The sequence below is a fragment of the Falco naumanni genome, chromosome 2 (assembly GCF_017639655.2).
Source record: "Falco naumanni isolate bFalNau1 chromosome 2, bFalNau1.pat, whole genome shotgun sequence".
Taxonomy (NCBI): domain Eukaryota; kingdom Metazoa; phylum Chordata; class Aves; order Falconiformes; family Falconidae; genus Falco; species Falco naumanni.
In genome coordinates, this window is record NC_054055.1 from 113,309,406 (window position 1) to 113,334,195 (window position 24,790).

Here is a 24,790-nt window from a genome sequence, read left to right on the forward strand (position 1 = left end):
TTTTTTAATATATTGTACTACCTTTCTTTGGCCAGAGATCACACTTAATTCAGGCTCTGTCATCTGTGGGAACTTGCTGCGATACATTCAGTTCTTCAACTTAAATGCTTTTTTTTTTTTTTTTTTTTTTTCTCTCTCTTACTCTCTTCCCTTCCCCATCCCTCCCCTCCCTCCCCAGGCAGCCAAGGGCAGTTTCCACTCACACAAAACGTCACGGTTGTTGAAGGGGGAACGGCAAATTTGACCTGCAGGGTCGATCAAAATGATAACACCTCCCTCCAGTGGTCAAATCCAGCTCAACAGACGCTGTACTTCGATGACAAGAAAGGTAAATCCTCTCCCGAACTCATGGTTCTGCATCACTTCTTCTAAGAAAGAAAGGTTGAAAATCATTTCCCTTTCATATCTTAATGGGAACATATCTGCTGGGAATATATGTTTTCAGCTATAATTATTAGATAATATTTTGGAGGAGGGTCACTGGAGTACTTTTTTGCATATGAAATTTTATTTTTTTATTAAAGGAAAAGAATAATATGTTAAATTCTTACTGCAAGCTAAATTGGAAGACATATCACAAAAGAGCATTTATGGTTGGTGAAGAGGCAGGCAAGGGAAGAAGTAGTGCATAAACCTTGTGACTTGCTTTTATGTGTATGTGTATACATATAGATATATTTATATTTTTTATATATGTATGTATATAATCCCACTATTTGCTTCAAGTTGCTAGTGCAATACGCAGTTGCTGTGGTAGGTGTTCTTAACAGCTAATAAAAATGCTTGGGTTTAGTGCCCCAATTTTTTTCCAATTATACCACGCACAGATTTTATAATTTTAGTTCAATTAGTGAGGAAAAAAGAAAGGAAAATGTCCACTCCTTACAAAAAGAAAGGCATTATCACTGCAGTAGGATATACTTTCTAAGTCATTTATCTTAATCTGAAATGAAAAAGCATTACATTTTACATAATATAATGTTAACATAAAGATTGCATTAGATTCCATAAAGAAATTAAAACTAAAGTTATGAGGAACAAAATCATCACTTGGCTTTAAAAATGCAAAAGCTTTGGTGTTGATAGGGGTACAGAAGTTTAACAGTATTTTAGACTGAATTCTACTGCTTGAATTTATTCCGAAAGGTGCTACATACTCTACAATACTCATATTTTAACAAGTGCAGTTATTCCTCTGCGTAAAATTAAAGAAGTGCTGTCCATATGCTTTGCTGAATGATTACAAGATTTTAAAATGCCTTGTCAGACTGAAAATGCTTTGTGGATCTATGCACTTCAATAAAAGTAGAGTCTAAAACCTATCATTTTATACCTGCAGAAGCTGCAATCAAAATATGTTTTTTTACTATTAATATAATAGCTGAACAGAATCTCTTGATGGTGTTGAAGTGGTTCCTTTTTCTTTTATCTAATTTCCTGTAGCGTGTAATCATTTGATTTGCAATTTCTTTGAAGTCATAAGTACCTTTTGAATGTAGAATTCAAGAGGAGAGATTTATAAAGGTACAAACTTTTGAGCTGGAAGTCTAGTCCTGTAACCTTTACTCATATGGGCCCATTTATTTTAGCTGTAGTCATTAGTGATTTGGGAAAGGTAAATAATATCTGCGAAACTAAAGGCAGAGAGGACTTGTCTGTTGATAGAGCACATCAATACTCACAAAAATCTATATCTTTTATAAAATAAGTGACATTTTAAAGGATGCTGACAAGGACATGGGAGGACTGCAAATAGACTAATTTGAACTTTGTAGCCATTTTGGTGTGAATTGAATTTTCTGTGTACTTTAGCTAAATCTGTACTTTTGCAACGAATAATTGAAGTTTGTATTACTTTTTAATGTAATGAATTGAAGCAACATAATTTGAATGGCATGCAGCATAGTAAGTACTTAGAAGCCATTTGTATTCCCCGCAGGAAATGTGAGGAGATGAAGTGTGTAAATGTAAAGGCCCGCACTCTTTATTGAACTTACAGCTTGTCCCAAGACCTCAAGGAATACTGGATGATTCATTTTACAGAGGGGTTACTGTGCATCTATTAGACAGGAAAATTTCTTGATGTGGTCAAGAAAAATTCTTTCAATCGGAGATATTTAGTCTTTCTTACATTGGCGAAGCTTTGCATTCAGCGTGACAATTCCAGGCTCGAGTATACTGAAGGGAGTAAACAGTGCATCCAAGTGCAATAGGGAAAACGTTCTGCCTTTTCTGGAAATGAAGTTACAGCCTTCATTGGCATTTTTTTCTGTGCGCATATCTATGTGTTCTTGTAAGTAAGAAAGATGTCCTTTACATGTTTTTGATGCTTGCATTATTGAGCCAAAATGGAGAGAGATATTTATGGCCCTGATATCTTGGTGGTATTCTCAGTAAATGATGGCAAGCACAACTGTAAAGGCTTCCACACTTCCACTTTTTGTCTTTTTTTTTTTTTTTTTTTTACTCCTTTCCCACTTCTCTTAGCCAGGCATGCAATTTGGCTATAAAAGCAGCTTTCTACTAGATCCAGCCATTACATTTGATTTATTGAGAGCTGTGCCTCAGCCAGAGTCTTTTCAAACCTGTCTCTTAATGTTAGCCAAAACCAACCTTCAGATCTTCTCCCTTCAACACCATGAAAATTGCTATTTAATAGCTGTGTTTCTCAAACCCTGAAAATTCATGAAAACTGTTGAGCAGGTGTAGGGTACACAGTCGTGTAGGTTTAAGTTCTGTGTAGGAAACGGAACATTAGAAGAGGAGCGCTGCCTTTATAGCCATCAGAGCTGAGTAACTGTGGATACCTGTGGTTATCACATTTACAGCTAAATCAAATTTGCATGCCTTTAACATTACTTCCATTCAGTAAGTTATTGTCTATATATGTACTTACAGGAACGACACATATAGGAATGACAGTATGTTTTTTCTATGTCTGGAAGCATTAAAAATATCAGGAAATCATTCTATTGATTGCTCTATATTTTAATAATTATGAGAGTCAGCTAGTAAAATGAGGGAAGGCAGGTACATATCAAAACAGGGTCCAAACTGCAGCAGCAGATGAGGGAGATGACAGCTGTCAGGTGCCTAAAATAGAGCAAATTGTCGGTGCAGTGGAAAGCCCTCTGCTGCTAGATTGTCCTTGGTGGGACCCCTTTCGTGTCCACACTTCTTTCTCAAGCAAATTCATTCCCCTGTCTTGCAAAAACATTTTCTGTCCAAAACAGAACTTGCCGTGTGCCACAAAAAAAAAGAGTCGCTTCGCACATGGAGGGAATGTCTACTCCCCAGTGCCATGCCTTTCAGCCAGGGGTTTGTTATTAGTCTCCGTTTTATCCAAAATGGGTGACTGTCACGGTTCAACCCCGGCTGACAACCCAGCCCCACGCAGCCACTCACTCACTCCCCCTCACCCAGAGAGATGGGGAGGGGAATCGGAAAGGGATGTAAAACTCAAGGGTTGAGATAAGAACAATTTAATAGGAAAAGCAAAAGCCACACAGCAAGCAAAGCAGAACAAGGGATTCATTCCCCACTTCCCATGGGCAGGCAGGTGTCCAGCCATCCCCAGGAGAGCAGGGCTCCAGCACGTGTCATGGTTACTCGGGAAGACAAACGCCATAATGCCAAATGTCCCTCCCCCCTTCCTTCTTCTTCCCCCAGTTCATATACTGAGCATGTCATATGGTAGGGAATACATCTTTGGCCAGTTGGGGTCACCTGTCCTGGTTGCATCCCCTGCCGGTTCCCCGTGCCACTCCATCCCTCTGGCTGGCAGGGCCAAGGAACTGAAAAGTCCTTGATTTAGTATAAACATCATCCAGCAGCAACTAAAAACATCAGTGTCCAGTCAACATTGTTCTCACATCAGAGCCAAAACACAGCTACTGAGAAGAAAATTAACTCTGTCCCAGCTGCAACCAGGACAATGACATACTATGAAAAGCATTCGCGTCATTTTGCTTTCTTCTGACCCGTGATGCAGTCATTGACTTTGAAGTTAGGAGTCATACTCTTTCTGGCTTAGAAATTCTAAAGTATGGAAATGCAATGAGCCAAGTACACTAATGCTAAAGCTGCATTGTTAAAATTATTCTTCTGTTTCTCCTCACATACTGTGGCTGGTAAAGTATACTTCCTCCCTCACCCTTCCATCACTTTAATATTTATTTGATACTTATGAAGATGACAAGGACTATTTTTAACTGGAGACATTTTTGGCACCCAGCCTGTACAGTCTTACAATGATATAGATAGAAAAGGAGTAGGGTTGGGTGTTGGTTTTTTTTTAGAAAAGGCAATGCTATAAATTTAGTGAATATGAAACCACAGTTCAGAGGTTGTTTCCAGGTCCTCATCACTTGAAGTAGCTGATTTGTTTTTTTCTTTTAAGGCCTAAAATGTTTAACTCATTCTGGGAATGGCAGAGGAAAGAAGTCCTATTTTCCTATAGGAAAATAAGTTATAGCTTTATTTTGTTAGCTAAGCAAGGTAAAACAGTTGCTTCCTTCCAATTCTTGTTTTGACACTCCAAAATATATTAAAGCTGGAACTAACTTTGCCTTCATTATTATTTTAACACACAGTAGCTAAAGTATGTGAAAATACAAATGTTTGATCTTGTGGATTTGGTCTCGTTGATGACCTGGCTTCTTCAGCATGCTGTGTCTCTGTTCTGGTACCTCTTTTTTTCTGGTTCCTCTACCTTGTAATTTCAAGGACGTTGTGTTTCAATTTGATTTTTAACTGTTCCTCTTTCATTTAAAGCACAAAATCTTTACCTGACAGTCAAAAATAGATAGTTTAGTTGCATAAATGGATAAATGATCTTAAATTTCAATACACTTAACAACCTTATGAAGACCCCCCTTGGTTTTCCACCCCCCAGACAGAATTTTAGAGATTGTGTTTTCCTAGAAAATATGAATTCACAGCTTACCCTGAGCAAGTTCAGAATCTTTGGAAACAAATGCAAATTGCATGCTGCACACGAAACGAGTTTTTCCTTACACAATTTTCAATTAAAATGAATAATTGCCATAGAAACCTCCGTATCACTTTATGCACCCAAGTACCTATAATTGTATAGCTGCCTTTGGAAGAAGCACAATGTGTAACAATGTAGAACTGGCAGATATGATTTTTAAATTAATATAGGTTATTTTATTTTATCTTCACTGGTGGAACTTCTTAAGGATTTTAAGTGGGCAATAAACAGAGAGTCATAAACATGAATGCAGATGTATAACAAAAAGGCTGTAACATGGAAACACAGAGATGGTTGATAAAGAAAAGACTGAAAAGAACCTTCATTTAGCTTGTTGTAGCAGCCGTCCTCATATTCCCTTTTGGAAGGGAATATAGATACATGTGGAGCGGGATATTGAGTTATAAAGGAGACATGTACAACTGAACAATGGCTGTTGATGTCAAAGGTGTTTAATCTCATCAATAAAAAAAAATATGCCATGAGAGTATAAAAAGGAGAGAAACGGTACCTGGTTTATAAATACCTAACAGTTTGGATCAGTCAGGCAAGTGCAAGTGTTAAAATACCTGCTCTTCACCTGAACGGGGAAGTTTGCAGGTCTGTTGATAGTAAAACAAGTGCTGTGTTGACTTTGATGATGGTAAGTTGGCCACAAACTGACACACCACATTTTGACGAGACATATGCCTGATCCTCATCATAGACAGGTACATGTCCCTTATGCTTTCATCTAGTAGCACTTCCGTGTCTTACTGAAAAATTAGAAATTGTATTCCAACCTCAGGATTATTCATCCCTCAGCAGCAGAATGTATTTCTTTAGATGACCTTTGATTTTTTTACATGTAAGACTACTTGGCATTTATGTAACTCCCTATCATCTTGAAAGCTTTCAGAGATACCGGTGCACTAGGCTGGGGTGATGAGAGGGCACTGCACTTGCAAAGCTCCCAGGAGCATCCCTGATAGGCACAGTGCCTCAGGTGAGCTTGTGGAAACGTGTTTGGGTAAGGCAGCTGCCATAAGGTGCTGCATTTGCTCCCTCTCGGGGGTGGCCCTATTACATTAGAACCTGAGGGTAAATTTAGAGACAGGATTTTTTTTATTATTTATTTTGATTTTGTCTCAAATCAAAACGTCATGACTTTTGGCATATCAAGCTGTACCACCTCCATGAAAACTAACTCCATGAAAACAACTCCTAACCATTTTCTTTCTCCGTATAAAGATATGTAGAGGGAGACAGATTCCCAGCGCACAAGGTATGGGATTTTAATTACAGTGTCACGTATGTCAGTTTAGGAGGATTCGTTAGTGCAGAGAACTTTAATTTTACTGCAACACTGTCAAAACTAAATGGTGATAGAATTGCCATACAAAAGGCTGGCATCTTCAGGAAATAAAATCCTGTCTCTGATGCTGGAGACATACAACTCCTTCCCAGTTAGCTGTATTAACCCTTTGACTTCTTTTGTGGAAGCCAGACTCTGAATATTGAATTTAAGTATCAACCCAGCTTACAGCATTCTGTGGTGAATCAGCCTCAGATTCTAACCTACATAAACAAGCAGAGGCACTTGTGAGCTATAAAAATAATTTGAGAATATTTCTGACTGAGGGGAAATGGTGAAATTCCTTCCTGTAGGACATTTAATGAGTCTAGTAAGCGGTTGAATTTAAGATGTAGGTATACATGTGTACAAACAATCCTCAGACAGAAGGAGTAGGTTCGTATAAAAGTCCAGAAGCAAAGAAAATAATGTTTCTTTTTTTTTTGCAATAGAAAGGAAAGTAGAAAATACATGCTTTAGATTAGTTATGCAGACAGGGGGGTAGACAGGCTGTATTGTTGGGAGGACTGAGAGTGTTAGCATTTAAGTAATGAGAAATCAAGTAGCAATGATGAATGGACTTATGTCTCCACCTTCACACGCTCTGTTTCCTGTTACATAATTGAGTGAAGATGGTATCAGACAGTAGATGATGACCAAGCTTAAAGCCATCCTAGGCTACACATATAAATTAGAGAATCACTGTTACTTAGAGTTTAATAGACCCTTTCATTGACATAATACCTTGTAGTAAACCTATAATGTAGCATGAAGAGCAATGGTAAAAATGCAAGAAAGCTACACAGAAAAATATCAAAAATTGACTTTACAGTTGGAAGAGCTGGCAGGAAGGTATACAAAGGGACAGGATTTTCTTCTTTTTTTTTTATTTTATTTACTTTTCCCCCTCCCTGATGTTTATAGCAAAAGCTTGTAAATGCCTTTTAACATTTGTGAGGTTTCTAGCATTTAATGAAGAAATTGTAGGAAGCAGAAATCTGGTTTTCACAGAGAGCTTTCCATGAAAAGCATTCCATGAAGATCTTTCAGAATTATTTTTCCAAAACTGTAGTTAAGTTTAATTTGTTATGTCAGATATGTTGATTTCACGGTTGTGCCACATGACTATCAGTAGCTGTCTGGCCAGCTCTTACCTTTCCTTGAGGCTCATGGTATAACATAGAGGCATTGGTATCCTGGGTTAAGTCTTTCAGCTGCAATTGTGTTCCTTACTAATGGGTTCTTACACTCACTCACTCCCCTGCTGTGAGGTGGAGGAGAGAATCAGAAGGGTAAAGCCAAGGAAAACTCGTGGTTCAAGGTTAAGACAGTTCAATAAGTAAATGAAATAGAAAGAAAAAGAAGAAAAAAAAAAAAAGTGATGGAAAAGCAAACACTCACGCCCTCCCACCAGCAGATGGATGCCCAGACGGTCTCTGAGCAATCCCCACTTGGGGAAAACAACTCCCAGGTTTTATTGTGGAGTACAGCACCATATGGTATGGAATATCCTTTGGTCAGCTGGGGTCAGCTGTCCTAAATGTGTTTCCTCCCAGCCTCTTGGCCACCCCCAGCCCACTTGCTAGGGGTGCACAATGAGAAGCAGAGAAGAGCTTGACACTGTGCAAGCGCTGCTCATCAGCACCCAGTGTGCTGGTGCGTGAGCTGCGCTGTTTGCATCATGAATCCAAAACACAGCACCGCATGGGCGGCTATGAAAAACAAGAATTCCATCCCAACCAGACCCAGTACACCTTTCTTCTCAGCCAGGGGCAGGAAATGAGCTTAAAAATGATTCTGGAAAGTAGTTCCTTAGGACTCAGAGGAAAAAAAGAAGCTGTCTTAGAGCTAGAGCTTTCAAGATCAAGGGGTACCTCACTGGATCCTTAACAGCTAAGGTTTCAAAAATAAGGTTGCTGCTTTTGAAAGCCAGAGTGCTTGTGTTCACGCATCTAACAAAAGATGACATGATAAAAGAGAACAGGAGTCTGTTAATATCTTGACAGTTATTGTCTGTATGAATATGAAAATTACTTTTAAAAACGTATTACAATGCATTAGAATATTATTTCATTGCAATAAATTAGTAGAAGTACTCCCACTTACAGCATTTATTTTTTCATTTCATAGCAGTATTAAAAGAGTAAATGAGCATGTTGTAGAGATGGTTAGAAAGTGTAGGAGTTTACATTATAGTGTGCAGAAGTGTGGGTACGTGCAGAAATTAAGTTTGCCAGCACTCCAGCTAAACAGAAAATGAAGCTGATACATTGGGGTATGATAAAGTGAAGCAGCAGTTGTGATGACACTGCCAAGATTGGTGGCTATTTTTGTTTTAAATGGAAAAGAGTCTTCTCAGGAGTGAGAAATTCCGGGTGAGGGTGGAGGCATGTATCAAAAAAATAGGTGGAAAGAGGAATTTCATATACCTGGCCTCTCTGTGCTAGTTGTTTGTGTGAATAAGCAAAAGTTCCTGGGGTTTCTGAAGAAAATGAACTTAGTACATTAAATTCTGAACCTGTTGTTTTCTTTCAGACAACTCTTAGAGTAAATGATAGCGAGGAACAATTTGAGTGCAGAGAAGGGCAAGTGGGAGAATACGCTGACGATGATAAGCAGTAGATCCAGGAGCAGTAGAGCTCAGCATTGTACATTGTAAGGAACATGAAAGTAGGCAGAAAAAGACATTTTGTTTTTAATCAGGAACATGGTGAACAGTGTTCCTGAGGGAAAGTGAAGGTTATTTTTTAGAAGAAACTAGGTGACAAGCAAGAGTGCTGATTGTTATATCACAGTGTATTCAGTACAGTAGTCATAGGGGTAAGAGAATTACCAGACAGAGCAGAACCTGAATGTTTTGTTATATAAGTGATTGTTGAATCCAAGCAAACTTAACTTTGGAGAATGTAAAGAACTGACTTTGCAAAGAATAGCTGATATTTGCAGGGCTGGTGAAAATTATGCTTCTAAAAGGAAAACAGCAGCATTGGAAAAAGTCGAAGTGCAAATATTTAGAAATGGCATATCAGATCATAAAGAAATAGATAACACTTTAGGATAAAAGTAGAAAAATATTTATAATGAAAAGGTAAAGACAATCACAGAACATTCGGGTATTCCCAGGACAGAAAGATGTGATATATTGCGTACAGATATAAGAAAAAAATCCACATCACAAGTGCAGCCGTGACTATGCACCTGGATGACAAAACTCTTAGAAGGGCAAACCAGAAACCCCTGAAAAAATGAGAATATCAGTATGGCACAGTGCCATGAAGAGACATTTGAGCTAGCACATAAGCTAGCTAAGATTTTGCTGGCAGGTCTGTCCAGCTTCCACAAGGTTTCTTCAAGAAAATTAGGTCAGCTGAAAAGAAAAGCCTTTTTATCATGGATTATAAACATGGATATAGCTTAACACATAAAAAATCTAAGGTTCTGCAACACACTGTCTAGTGATACTGGAAATAATCAATCAAAAGCTGACTTGGAAACAGAAAATGAAATTGAATACAATATAATCACAGCAGCCCTAGACTCACAGCAGGTGGTACAGTCACTGCCATTCCAGCTGCTTTTAGAAGGGTTAATGTGGAGATTAGCTATCAGTCAGTAGATGCCGGAGGAATAAAAACACAGCAGGTCAAGGAGAAATGTAGTCCAGAAGAGTGATTCAAGAATGTATTTTTAGACATTTACCCAAGTGGATGGAAAACAGCTCCAAAGGGTATGACTGAAGGACAGTGACTACTATGTAGGAAGATCGTAGAGGAACAGGCAAACCCTCTTCTATCAGCATAACACAGAATTCCCAGTCTCCTTTAACTAGACCTGAGACAACTGGATTCCAAACCCAGCCCAGAAGCCGGTTTGATAATATAGTTCTACTTGTGGAATTCAGCTCTCTGCCTTCTGAAATTACAGCTTCTCCGAGAAGAAGATGGCTTGCCAAATTGTGTGAGCATTTCCACATCGCTCAGTCAAATGTGGTAGAGAAGTCCCAAACCTAGCTGTGATCCAAGATGGCAAGTCCCCGCAATGTTGTACTAGTAGGGCTTAAGAGTTTATTGGCTAGGGGAGATAAATTCCCTCTGAGTTACAGCTAACGGGCATACGCTGAGTGTGAATGTCTCTGCAGCACGCTTTCCTACACTTCCATTTTCACACTTAGCAAGGGTGAAGACAGCTTGGGTCTTTTTTCACTGGCAGCATGGATTTGCTTTCCTTTAACCTAAAAATGGAGACTGTAATACTAAAGGCTCGCTTTCAGCCACTCTGTATGCCACAGGAAGACTTAACGGTGAAAGGCTGGAGTTCTTAAAGACAATAGTAAAGCAGAATACCATTTTTCTTTTAGTCACTCTAAAAAAATAAGCCCTTGTTGACTGGCAGTAGGTGATACAAAGGAATGAAATGAGAAATCCTAATTTTGTTTAGACTTGAGAGCTACTAATAAAAAAAAAAATCACAAAAAAAACTCAAACCCCAAAGAAATTATTAAAAGTGTGTATAATATATCTATTGAAACAAATCTGTAAAAGATGAGTACCAAATCTAACTGAAATTTTTAATACTTCCCGCATATTACAGTCACACCTTATCATGTGAATATAAATCCCGCTATATGATGAAAAATAGAATACCTTGTTTAAATTTCCATTGGCAGTGGGAAACAAATTAAAGACAAATTTTACCACATCTAACATCAGATGTTATGAGCCAATGCCAAAGCTAGATTATTAGTTTATAGGAGAATCACAGTATTAAGGTCAGAGAAGCTGAGGATTTTAAGATACCCAAAGATTTAAATAAAGGCAGTAAATGTACACATTCATATTGTCTGGACATAAAGATATGACTATTTTCAGTTTCTGCAGTGGAAGTGAAGGATCTACCATTATTAGAAATGCTAATCTCCCCACTCCCTTCCTGGTAGAAACTTGTTTAAGGAACTTCCCTTCATGATTGTTTCAGCACAGAAAGTGTAACAAATCATCATGTCCTGGATCTTTAAGGATCTGTGTGCAGGATCAGTAATTGCTGATGAGCTGCTTGATAGGGGTTGAAAATCCTCAATAACTCAGTGAGAGACTGTGTGATGGTCTGCTGTGAGCCAAAGAAAATAACTTTAAATTGAACAGAAATGAGAACTGAATCAACCTGAATGAGATTACTTTCAGAGGTATGTACTCTGGGTAAAAGAAGCTTGAGGAAACACAAAAGCCAAAGGGTGATTGTGTAAATGAGGAAAAAAACCAACAAACCAGCAGCACACAGAGTTCAAGGAGTGTTAAGAGCTGTCAAAAATAAATAAATTTAAAAACCACACCTGTAACAGCTAATCTACAGTAATTGATGGATAATTATTTTTGTCAAATATTAAGAAGTTTTCAGAATGCTGCTGAAAGAATATAGAATTATTACAAGTCTCAGAAGTAAAATAAAGCTTCTGAATTTTAAAATAAAACCAAGACTTAAGTTAAGTGTATAGGCTCTAACAGAAGTATTTTCTCTATCATGGAGCCTGAGAAACAAAAAAGCATTTTTTTTTGTATGTGGCAGCTGTATTAATACTTGGGCTGCATCCCAAATGCCTTCCAGTTTGGTGAGATATAGACAAACTGCTGGAACAACTATTATCTTTTCCTTCCTTGAACCTCAGCTTAGCTTTTGAAGCAAAGGCCCATTGATCAGTGTGATCAAACATTTTAAACGTAACCTGTCACAAGCCATTATTATTTTATTTCTATCTGTAGCTTTATTGTCCAGTAGCAGCCTAAGAGCATAAAACCAAGCAAGTACACTGACTGTTCAAATGTATGTTTAATGGAAGCAAAACCAACTTAAACAGAGTATCTTGTTATCTAAAATGATACTTAGAGGAAAAATACAATTCTATCTTACTAGATCATTCTTCCCATACAGATTATCTGCTTGTGGGTCAGTTTATGCCACTGAACAAAAGCTTGTTTAATAAAATGTGCATTGCAGCGTACAATCTTAGCACATGTGCATTCCTTTTCATTTCATACACGTCATATTTTCCCTTCTGATATTCTTCAGACTTTGTAGTCAATTTTTCAGCCTAGAAATAATGTCATCTGTATTTTTCCCATCTTGAATGAAATTATCAAGTATCTCAGTGCAAATCCCATAATATCTATTTCAATACTATGGTCGTGCTGCCTAACACAGAGAGAGAAAAAAAACTGTCTGAATTGAAGCATATTACATGCATATACCGAAACTGACTCGACTTGCATGAAACTTCTTGTAGTGCGGGTAAGTATTACACAGAACTAGTACTTACAATACTTGTAAATAATACAAATAAGTGCAGATACAATTCAAAATCTGCCTTATTCAAAGGAAGAAAAAATTCTAATGACTTGCCAAGCAATTCATAGCATATGATTTTGGGGATATAGTACCCTTAAATCCTTTTCATCTCAGTTACAGACAGAATAAGTTGTATCAGCCACTAAAACATTTGTAAATGAAGAGTTGAACCGTTTATACTAGAATCAAATAGTTTTCGCTTTACTTACTTTTTGAGCAATTGAGTGGTGAGCATACTTCAAAATTGTTATTATATTAGAAATAAATATGAATAATTCAATCTCTTAATTGTCAAAGATTGCTAAGGAGTATCACAGAACAGTCACATTCCATTTCTTTTAGCAGCATGATAGAAAGTTTTTGTACACAATTAATGCAATGATTATCTGAAAATGAGAGATAGGGTTTGAGAAGTAAAGAGTTGCCTCTGTTGAGTTGAACCATGGGGAATTTCTGGAAGATTTACAATTGTATTGGCTCATTGCTTAATCAGATGGCAGAAAGATGTTCTCAGTATGTATTCCTTTCCTTAATGAAAGAGGCGATTAACCCATGCCAAGTGCTATCTTTAAAGGCCTTTTTCTCCAACTACCTAGCAAAATTTAATTTAATCCCTATTTTGGTGCTCTACAGATGCACAGTATGTTCTGCTGATGTGCTTACCAGAAGACTTTTTTTTATCTTTTTCAATTTTTGAAGGATAAGTGTTTGTCATAGTCACATCTTGTGAGAAAACCAGAAGAGGCATGAGGAAAGTCTAAAGGACTCTGACAGCTGAGCTCTTGGCAAGTCTAGTAGCAACACTTTAAATGCTCCTGTCTCCAGTTGTCTGTCCTGCCCGCTGCCAGATGTTACTTAAAGGCATTGTGAAAGCAGCAGCAGAAGGGAATTTGCTCTTTGCCCATATAGGAAAATTTGCAGCTGGTTTCCTTCTGATTCTGTTCCTTTGTTCTGATTCTGTAATGAGAATGGTAATTGCCAGTGCTGGGAATAGTGTCTGAGGCTGTTTCTTAAACCACCATTGCTAATTCCATCAAAGCACTTATGCCACAACTCTTAGACTGCTACAGAATAACTCTCCTCTGCAATCCTCTGGTCTGCCTGCAGAACTCTCCTGACAGTTCTGATCCACTGGAAAAGCAGAAATGTCAACTTAAAAAGTCAGACTTGTATCTGCATTAGTCAGAGCTTTCTTAGCAACTGCCTCACACATACGGAAATTTCTCCCTGTGCCGATAAGCCAGGCTTGTGAATGGGTATTTTTTCAGAACTGTTGAAGGCTTCAGTATGCCCTTATTAATGTTAAAAAAATTGCTTCTCATTTCCCTTCTTGCAGTGCACAGCACTTTGATGCTGCCTGGTCCATTTTTTCATATGGCTGTCTTCCTGCAGATGAGCATCTGTTAGTGTGGGGCTGGGGGGAGACACGGAAGGGAGATCTTGTTCCTTCTTTGTTTGTTGCAGTGTCCAGTTTCATACTGGAGTTGTTCTTGCACCCAACTGGAAGGATCACTTTAGAGCTGAGGCAAGTAGGAGCCTTGAAATCATGCAGCTTAATGTTCCTCTTAGATGGTGCTCAGCCCCCTGACTGTGGCGTTCTCGTTAGAATGCCTGTGTCAGTCTCTATTCACTAGTTCTTAGTAGAGCATTTGACAAACTTCATGGAGTTCCAGTTCCTTGTAGCTGCTAAGGATCCTTCCTACGTGTTTTGCAGGTAAATTTGCTCCTCAGCAGTCATAGTATGATTTACGTTACAAACTAAATATCAAGGCTTCATGTGAATGGCACATGCCTGATCTTTCGCCCTGAATTACCCTCTGTAAAAGGCTGTGAAAAGGGAACATCCTTCACAGTAAAGAACAGAAAATATTTGGAAAAAAGTACCAGACTACTGTACCCTCACCATCTGTAACAGGCATCCTTAGTCATCGAGACATCTTGCCTTTGCTTGTCTTTCAAGCATAGTTGTGTATTCAGGATCTGCAAGCTTCTCTACTGAAGCTGTTGAGCATTAATAAGACACTTACTTCTTTTTTAAAGCTATTCTGCTTCAGAACTTACCTGGAGTGAGATCTGGGCTTGCTATTGTGAAGGAAATATCACAAATTTAATATTCTTCTTCTCAAAATGCAACAAGTGCCGAACTTGATCTGAGCAGGAGAAATTGCCTGGCATAAGCAAAAACCTTTGTTAAAAATTTAAATGTTTATTTTGGTTCACCTTCTCATATATATATATAAAATGGAAAATTGTGCTAAAATGAAAATACTGCATTTCCATCCTATCACCACAATTAGTTTTCATTTTAAAATAGAAAGTAAAAAATGAGGCATTGCTATTATTGACGTATATGTAATATTTATTGACATAGCACTATTTAGTGTAATTTTCAGCGACTAATATGCTTTTGCCAATGCTCGTTTTTTACTAGTTTTGTTTAGAACACAACAGCCTATCTGCACAGTTTACTGATGAAACAACATTCATTTTTTTGTGTCTGGCTTCAAATTGAAAACTAAATTTAATATAGGGTTTGGTTTTATCACCTTACTTCACACAGTGTGTTATGTCAGAGAGTGGAAAGGTCCACTTGAAGAATCAGGTTCGTATCTGTCAGACTTGACCTAAAACTCTAATTTTCAATCCCTTGGGAAGTAGGAGCAAGGCATGAACCTTGGCACCAAGAAGTAAAATGCCACCAGAACAACCTGTTTTTCAGAATGATTCTTCCTTGCCAGCGGTTCCTTACTATCAGAGCAACGTCCTGTTCTCCCGGAGGGGGGATCAAGCCGCTGAGACTTGAGAGCTGTGAGCTCCATCCCCTGCTCCATCACAGATCCACTGGGGGCTTGGTCCCACCTGCCAATGCCTGGATGTAGGCAGTGAAGGGACAGAATGACGAGGGAACGTGTTGCTAAATAGCATTATTCGTGTTGTGAAAATGCTTGACAGTAGTATAGCTGGGTCATTTCACATTCCTTTTGTGTCATTTTCTGATGGGGTTCATTCCTGGTAGAAACAGAAACAGAAAAGATGGCTGCTGCTTCTTCACTGGGGCATCGTAAAGGTTTTTTTTTCTGTTTATTTCAAGAAAGAAAGCATCACCAGTAGGGACAAAGAAAGGTACAGTTTACAAGTCCTTTAACAGTTTATTTCCTTTCTCATTAAAAATGAAGACCTTGGTCACAACTGTGCTCTAAATAAGAGGGTAAGAAACCAAGATGTATCATTGTTTGGATGCCCTGCACTTTCGCTGAACTCTTCTACTCTTAACTCCTGAGGAAATTAAAACTGTAACATAAAATATGTTGTGCTTTGTGTAAAATAGCTCACTTTTTTAATGTTAGACTTTCAGCATCCAGCTTGGTTTGAGTATTGAGGTTACCGCTGAGGTACGTACTTTTACCCATTTATAGACGAAAGTGTGCTAAGCAGAAAGAAATATTTTACCCAGTTTTGCAAACTATGTCCTTGCTTCATTACTCACATTATTCTCTGTCTGACTGTATTCCAGTTGAAGTGATGTAAGAAAAGTTAATTCCAAACATATTTCTTTCTGCTCTGTCTCCGTTTCTCGAGACAGAGTTCATCACCACAAGATGATGCAGTGCCACATCAACACACAATGCCAAGGCTCCCGACGACAGTCGTAAACGCTTTCCTATCATGTTATGTTTGAACCGCTTCTTTTGAGAGCCTATAGAGGAATTCAGAAAAGCTAATGCAACTCAGGTCAGCTTGTGCTATTTCCCAGATTTTTAAGCCTGGATGAGCTTAGACTCATCCTCCAGATCGATGTGTCCTAAAGCGTCTATCATTTCTTTTTCAAAAATGAGAGGATTTACTGTCCAAAAAATGTCAGCCTTACTGCTGAAGAATTTAAGAGGTGCAGTTCATCTGTGTTTAACAAAATGTGCTGGCAATGATGTTGTCAATTTGTAATGTAGTAAGTTAAGGGGTCTGTATACAATCTATCAGCGTATTGCAGCTTCCCAAGAGGATGGTTTTCACACCAGTCAGTAATAAACCTATTTTGCTGAAAAAAAATCACCCCCTATTAATATAGATTGCCTGTTTCAGATTGTGACAGAATCTTCCCCTTTCTCCTAAGACACTCAAATAGCCTGCGTCTATGTTTATGTTTTCAAACATGGGAGAGACTAGCAAAGGAAAAGGGCAAATGGCAGTGATAAGAAAATTTCCTTATTCATTTTATGTGCTTTGTAACAATTTTGAAGAAAGATACTCAGGCAGTCCTGTTTTGTAGCAAGTTCCTATTTCTTCTTCTAACTACCAACAACAAACAGATATTTTTTTATGTCAAACTGATCAAGGCACAGTAGATCAGAATTGTCCTTCAAGATGTAGTAGAGGTGCTAAGGATTAATTTATTATTTTAAAATGTGGAAATTACTCTCCTTGTCTGAGAGCAGTATGTCACACCACCATCCCCCCATTACCACTGTTTAACTTACGATAAAAAGGGCCTTGCATCTCACTATATGGGCATGACATGAAGGAGACCTATTAGTAAAGATTTAATAGGCCTAGAATAGAGGGTAATAGAAATTGAATTGGTGTAATTTATGTGGTACTGGCAACAAGATGATCGTAGAATCTTCAAAGGTTTTCCCTTCTGTGGTGGTTTGAAATGAGCAGGTATTTTCAAGTCATGTTCCTGCAGGGTGTGTACTGTCAGTGTAGGTTTTTTTCAGGTTTGTTCTGGAATTTTGTGAGTGTGTGTATTTAATCTGAAATGTTGGAAGAAAGGTAATTTTTAGCCAGTATTCCTAGTGTATGGTAGCATATATGATTGCACCATTGATAAACTCACATTCTTTCCTTCCAAATGCTCCCTCATTAATATTTGAATCTGTTGTGCAGTTTCCAACCTGTTCGAAACAAAATGTGAGTATCAAATATGTATAAATTCATGTGCATTAGGAGCAGAAAACAAAAACTGATCTAAATTTATTCTGCTACTGCGGGAAAGGCAGGTAGAATTTTGTTCTTCTCCACTCAAAGAGGCAGAGATCGGCCAGGCAGCTGAGACAGAAGATCAAGGCAGTCAACTCATGCAGAGCTCATGCAGATGGGGGGGGGGTGTAAGTCCCATTCGTTTCTTACCCAGCAGGGAAGGGTGGAGAAGGAAGCTGAGAATTTTTGTAAACTGAGCAAAGCAAATGAAGTACTGTGGTATAAACAGGATGGGTATAACTTCTTGGGAGTTTAGGTTTCAGTAGCATTTTGCTGAACAACTAACTGAAAAAGCCATGGATAGCGAGTACTTTGAAAACCTTCTCTGTGTTCAGGAAATAACGTTACAACAGGTTGAACTCCAGACCCAATCCTAAGGATAAATACATACTAACAACTGCCTAATAGACAGATTTTGTTGGTAACAGGCCAAATCATGACCTGGTGTAGCAGATACAACCCTGTCCATTTCAGTAACATTAACTTGCTTACGTAAGAGTTTAATTTGGCCCCGTGATTCTAGGTGTAGTGAAGTTCTGCACCAGGCTGCAGAAGCCTGTGATACGCAAACGTAAAGATGCTCTCTTTGCTGGAGCTCAGCTGAAGTGAACACAAGCAAGCGCTCTCTGCATGCCAGTTTTTATTCCCAAGGTAAGGAGCAGTTTAAAATCTTGACTCACTATAAAAAAGATAAAATGAAGGAAACTTTTGTTCAGAACAGACTAGGAGAAAATGATCCATTAAATACCCATATTAATGACATAAACTGTCTCTGCAAGTAAAATTTTGACCATGTAAGGGTGAGCTTTTTTATAAAAAAAACCAAAAAAAAACAAAAAAAAAAAAGCTGAAAATTGTGAATAATGAGGATCTCTCCCACTGCTCAAAATTCCTTGGGGGTAAGAATGCAGTAAAGAAGAAAGTCAACACCATTAAACAGATTAACTCACTATTTTATGCTTAAAAACAATGCCAGGTTTATGAAAAAATGGGGTAATGTGACATGGAAATCTTCCTTAGGCGTGTCGGTAATACCAGATTGCAGCCCTTTGGAATTGACTAATGGGCTTCAGCAGTCATTTCTTGATGTACTGTACACCAGAGACAGGTAGGGTTTTTTTTAAAAGAATAGGAAGTGGAACTTAAAAGTATTAAAATGAATTATGGAAAACTTTACTTCTCAGCTGAGGAGATTGTCTTTGCAAGATTAAAATAACAAAACAAATCTGATAGTTTGCTGGATATCTGTGCTACATTTAGCTATGCTATCATGTTTTACAACATATACTTATTTGTTCAGTGCCTGTGGATGGTGACTTAGTAGGATAATGATACTGTTGAAGATTTACTGGGAAGAATTCCCCACATTGTTTCTAAACCGTAATTCCAGAATAAACGTGCTGGAAGTTGAGTGTTTGGATGAGATTCACTTAACTGGGGCCATGACTGTGACCCTTCCTACAGGAGTTACAAGATCGAGTTTTAGTTAAACAGTAAGCTTTTAACATATTTTAGAATTGTTTGACAAATAGTACTTTTATGTTCATTTTCATTATACCCTTTGTAAACATCTGGTTTTGTCTGAATTATTTTTCTAAGTCTGACACCTTGATATAAAAGATGTACAACTACATACAGGAAATACAAGCACCTTACACTCACTACAGACACCCCCACTTCAAGATTTAGCACCAAGACTTTCCATAAGAGAAGAATTTCTGGCAGTTGGCCATAATTTAAATGTTACTTGACATCAGGAATTGAGTTTTGCATCCTAATCCTAAAACAAATGGACTCCTGGATGTTAATTACTTGCCCAAGGCGCTAAGACAATGAGTTTCAAAGCTAAGATGAAAACACCAGAAGTCTGGCTTGTAAGCACCCTGTTAGGCAAGATGGTCTCCTAAATGTCAAGTATTAGTTTATAGAAGTAACTGATACAACAATAATACTGCATTGTTTTTGATTGATGAGTCATATTTGTTTACATGCAAGACCTAGGAATTACTTATAAAGTTTCTGTATTAAGACCCTTTTATTCACAGGCAGTTTAACACAGCATGTCAGTCCTTTTGTCTTTTGAGGTAATGACTTGAATCTTATTCTGTAAGTGTCACCCAGAGAATAATTATCTTTGCGTTACTATTCAAAAACAGAGTTTGGTTGATTTCTTTTAACTTGACAGCCATGTTTCTTTGGTTCAATAAATGTTATCAGGCATTCTTTGGCTGCTCCTATTGCATCAACTTTAATTAGGTTTTGATTGCTGTTAATTTCACAGCTTTTTCTCCTTAATAAATTGCATCAAAACTGCTTTAGTTTTTGTTGCATCAGGTTTAATTAGTTTTGTGCTTTGCTTACTCTATTTTGCTCATTCTTTTATAAAGAAACCCCCACAGTGTCTTCCTCTGAATTTACCTCTGAGTCACCGATTCTGATGTTGATGATTAAAAGAGGTTATAGAACCTCTGATCATCGAGCTTGTCTCTCTCCAGAACTGGGAGAATGCTCCTGCCTCACCAGGGTACACTAGTGAATGTGGTGCATGATAGAAAGGGCTTTGCAATTGTGCAATTTCCAGTGCATTTTTTACAGTACATCAGAAGCAGAATTCTTCAATTTTGATCTAAACAGAATTGCTGCAGACTTTAAATGCAACAAATATTTCTTCTAAGCAACTCAGAACAAAATTGAAGTCTGTTTCCTTGGTAGGGTAATGTGCAAGTGAACTGTTTAGCTAGCTTGTAAAAGTGGTATGCCCATGCCATTATTTTTTAAGTATAATAGGTGCTTTTGGAAGGCCATGTCTTGTGGGAAGTGATAGGATACTCCATGAGAACCACCGATTCCCACCCAAACAGTCTAGACCTAAAGTAACTTTAAGTTCAGATGCATAGACTTGGAAGTAGACCCTTGGCATTCTCTAGCTTTCCTGCCTCAATACTTCATAGGTGAAGTTTGGTTCTTTCCAAACTCTGTTTAACCCATTGTTAAGATGTAGTTTTAATGGAAATATGTAATTTTAATCTCACTTCTGGCATCATCTGGAAGTCTCTGTGTTCCTTGTTACTCCCTTCACTTTTTCATGGTTTCACTGAAGGTTTCTGTAGGACCGAAGATTTTGAGTAATGAGTGTCAGAAAGGTCCTTGAATAACATCAAGAGATGAAATTTCAGTGCTCTGCTTCTCTCTGTAGAAGAAGGTGGAGATTTCAAAGAGACAAAGGAAGCAGAAGCCATATGTGGGAAAAGAACTGAGGGATGAAAAAGGAACATAGATGGCTTCAAAGGAACTCAGAAGAACATCTAAAAAAACACTACAGGAAAGAAAAAGAGATTGTTTTAATTCACCTTCAAATACTTTAGCTTTCAGTAGCAGAATGACTTCTCAGTAAGATCATGGGGTAGAAACTGGCTCCGGGGGTGGTAATTACAGAAAAATATTTTTATGCTTAAGGCACTGGGTTAGGATTCATGAATCTCTCAGTCAAAAGCTTCTTATGTAACCTTTGGTAAATAAAATAGAGTATCGTTTTCAAAAATACCATGGTACTGGAGAGACACCTAAGCAAATCAAATGTTTAAGAAAGATTCAAGCAAGACCATAAAATAGCATTCAGTGAATTTTAGATGTCTAGAATTGGATAGGGGCGTGCCTTTTTTTACTGGAAAGCTTACAAGATGGGTAAATTTCTACTTCTGCTCATGTCCTGAGCTACCTCAGCTAAAGCAGCTAAGTCCTACCAGTATCCAAGGCAAAGTTTAAATTTTCTGAGTAGCCAGTCTCTCTTATAAATAAATATGATCCTTACAAGATGTTCATGTTTCACCCATTTTTTGTTGTAATGGAGGCAATTGTAATGTTTAGCCATATTTCTGTAGCATTTCCCTTGCTCAAACATGAAATCAGCATTTTAAAAAACTCATACCCTAATGACTTAATATTCAATGCCATCTTCAATTTAAAAAGACTCCAAATGTATGTTTTTAATTTCTCAGATAAGATCCTTGACCATCAGGTAAAAGCTTGTAAGGGCTTTGATCATTTCTTTAAGAAAAACTATATTGTCTGTTTCCAGTAACAAGTGCTCTTGTATCTGTCCTCATAAAATTGTGGTCTAGAGAGAATGAACCTTCAGGGCTTTTCACAAGCTTGTATGTATTTTCAGCATGAGGGTGGGGGTTGGATGGATATTTGGGAGCCCTGACCTCTTTGGACATCTAGGGAGACAGTCTTCAGATGTGGTTTCTGTTTTAGCAAGTAAGACCTTTGGGAAATACGGCCATCAAACTTTCTCAGCTTTTATATGCTGCCTGTGGCTTGGAGGATCTAAATTTTCATTCTTTTGTCTCTTCTTTACTTCTTACACCTTGGAGGGCAGGGTGTCATTCCCTTTGTTAGTGTGTAGTGACTCTAACTTAAAGATGTGTTTTTAGGTATTTGTATAACAACTGGAGCAAGTAGTAACTGTTATTTTCCTAGCAGTGGGCTTTGAGGCTGCTTTGCTTTATTCAAGTTGAAAGTGTGTAGTATATTGAATAACCTGTAGCAAATTTAATAATATTGGTTTGTTTCCCTATCAAGGTTCTTTCAGAGTTTCTAGCTAGAGTCAGAAAAGATACAATCTTTATTCCACATATGAGACTTTACAAGTAAGTTTTTTCCTTGTGAATTTATGAGTTTCCATCATAGCCTTTCCCTTAGCAACACCACATATAAAATTATTGCCAATGTTTCAAATTGCTGGCTTATTCTGAACAATACCTACCTTTTCCTAAGACCCAATATTTAACGTGTAGAACCACTATGCTGGAAATCATACTATAACCAAAAAATTTACTTAGCTTCTCGTAGCTTCCAGAGTCCAAGAGTACTTTATAACAGACATCTGTCTTAGAAATGAATGTATTGTTCATGGTAGCTTTCAGTGTATGTGTAGCAACACTCCTATGAATCAAGGAGGTAATCAGATGTGTGGGAGTGACCTCCACGGTGCTTGATAGCAGTGTAAGTTCTTCCAGACTTAGCTGACAAGTAGCTGTAGGAAAAAATTGACAATAAATCTATGAATAACAGAGTAAGGAGAAAAAGAAAGAAAAAGAAGAAAACAAGAAAGAACTCGATGTACTCAGTATTTGAAGTTCCTTCTCAGAATTCTAATTTCATGTTGCTAGCTCCTAATGTGTCCTGATGCCACACAGCTATTGTTTAATAACAGTTCCTCTATCACAGCCTTTTTGAAATATGGTCACTTTCCATCAGTAAGCTTTCCAGGCTCAGTCATAGCACTTTTCACTTACTTTCTACTTTTTTCCTCTTTATTAAATGGGCTTATTGGCGCCATGACCAGACTCAGCATGCTGTCTTTTTCTCAGAGGCGTTTTGGCTGTGTGTTGCACAAATTCTATATTGTTAATGAAACTGAGTAAATAATTAGTGGTAATTTTAATGCAGCAGTTTGATAGAGTTATTAATTGCAATGCTTCCTGTGAGTTTGCAATGTATGTTAAAGGTCACAGTTGTTTGCATATCAGATATTTGTCGTAATTATAGACATATTGGACCAGTGTTCCCTTTTCCAAAGGCACTGTAGATTTAACTGTAAGAAAATATTTTCCCAAGGCAATATGAAATTTGCAGGTCATATGCAAGGAAAGTCGTTATTGGATTAACTGCTGCTTGTTGGAAACAAATCAAGTAGTAGTTGAATGCTGAAGGTGTATATTTTGTATTGGGAGATTATTTGTGGTGTTTTCCAAAAAAAAACCAACCATACAACAACAGAAAAACACCAACAAACAGGGTAAAAAGTGGAAAGGCAGTGAACTAGGGAGTTTTATTTGTATCACTTGAAAGATGCACATGCTGATACAAAATTCTTCAATCCAGTGTTCTACTTTGGGAAAATATATTTAGGGTTTTATGAATGGTTGGTTCAAGAGTACAAGTATTTGTCTGGATCTTCAAGTTATGTCAAAGCAGCTCAGTGCAGTATGGCAGGAGGCAGATGAAATCTAGTGTGTTCCCTGTATTTGGTAGCCAGTACTGGGGTATCTCTAGATTCTGGTGCACCCACCCACTCCTCAGTCGGCATCCTTATTAGTGTACCCCACTCACTATGATGTGGGAGTGTTCCTAAAATCTAAGGCAAACCCAAAGCCTGCTGCCTACCCTCTCACAGTCATATGCCTCCCTGTGCTAAGGGACATAGTGACAGCAAACTGCTGCTTCCTTCCCTCTCCAGGATTCGCTCAAAGCTTTGTGCTTGGGGCCGGTTGTTTTGACGGTTCAATAAATCTGGTTTGCAGTGCAAGCTCCGGCCTGCCTTCAGATTAAGATATAGATATGTGTCATAGGAGTTAGTAATTGCAGTGAGTACAAGTATAAAAAAAGAAAGTATATAGCACCTGAAGCGTAGCGTGACAATGTCAGAGGACCATTCTCTTCAGCCTCCGTGCAACTGTGGCTCCTTTTCCAGTTGCAGCAGCAGTAGGTGGATAAGCTTGGACATAGTTAGCCCTGTTTGACATGTCTTTCATTCCACTCCTGTTAATTGATTACTATTGTAGAATCCAGCAAAAAATTAGATTTAGAAGGAATCAAACTGCTATCTTGTCTGAGAAGTAATGTAGAACTACAGTTGATACAGTAAAATATATAGCAATCTAAGCATTTCTTTAAAATATTGTGAGGAGACATTTTGTTGTTTCCTCAGTATCCAGTGCAATTAAAACACAGGTCAGATAAAACTAAATAAAATAAAGTTTGTCACAAACACTTTAAATGTGATCCCTGTAATATAAAACCATAACTTAAAACCCTAGTTTTATGAATTCTAGATTTTTAACTGTAAAATTTTCATATTGTTTGGCCAACACTAAAGGCTTTTGTATGAAGCTTTCATTGAGCACTCAATTCCAACAATTAATCATTAACTAATGATAAAAGGCAAGAACAGAGTAATATTCAAATGGGCTTTTGAAAGTGGTTTTAGTAGTTGGTTTTCTAGTTTTTTTCCAGCTTTTTTCCACCCATCTAGCTTTTGAGATGGGTGGTGACTTCAGATAAATACTCAAAGAAACTGTAAATACAGGGGCAAAAGTATTTACACAGACAAAAATGTGCTTGTTTTCCTGAAGGCTGTGGGT

General features: G+C 37.8%; 1 protein-coding gene across 3 annotated transcripts in view; it reads left to right on the plus strand.

Annotated features, from left to right (window-relative positions):
• CADM2 (cell adhesion molecule 2) overlaps positions 1-24,790 on the plus strand; it is a 670,184-nt gene that overhangs the window by 482,499 nt on the left and 162,895 nt on the right. For all 3 annotated transcript variants that reach the window (XM_040582919.1, XM_040582921.1, XM_040582920.1), the window contains one exon: positions 179-328. In XM_040582919.1, the coding sequence (XP_040438853.1) occupies positions 179-328 (150 nt within the window). The remainder of the gene's footprint in view (positions 1-178; positions 329-24,790) is intronic.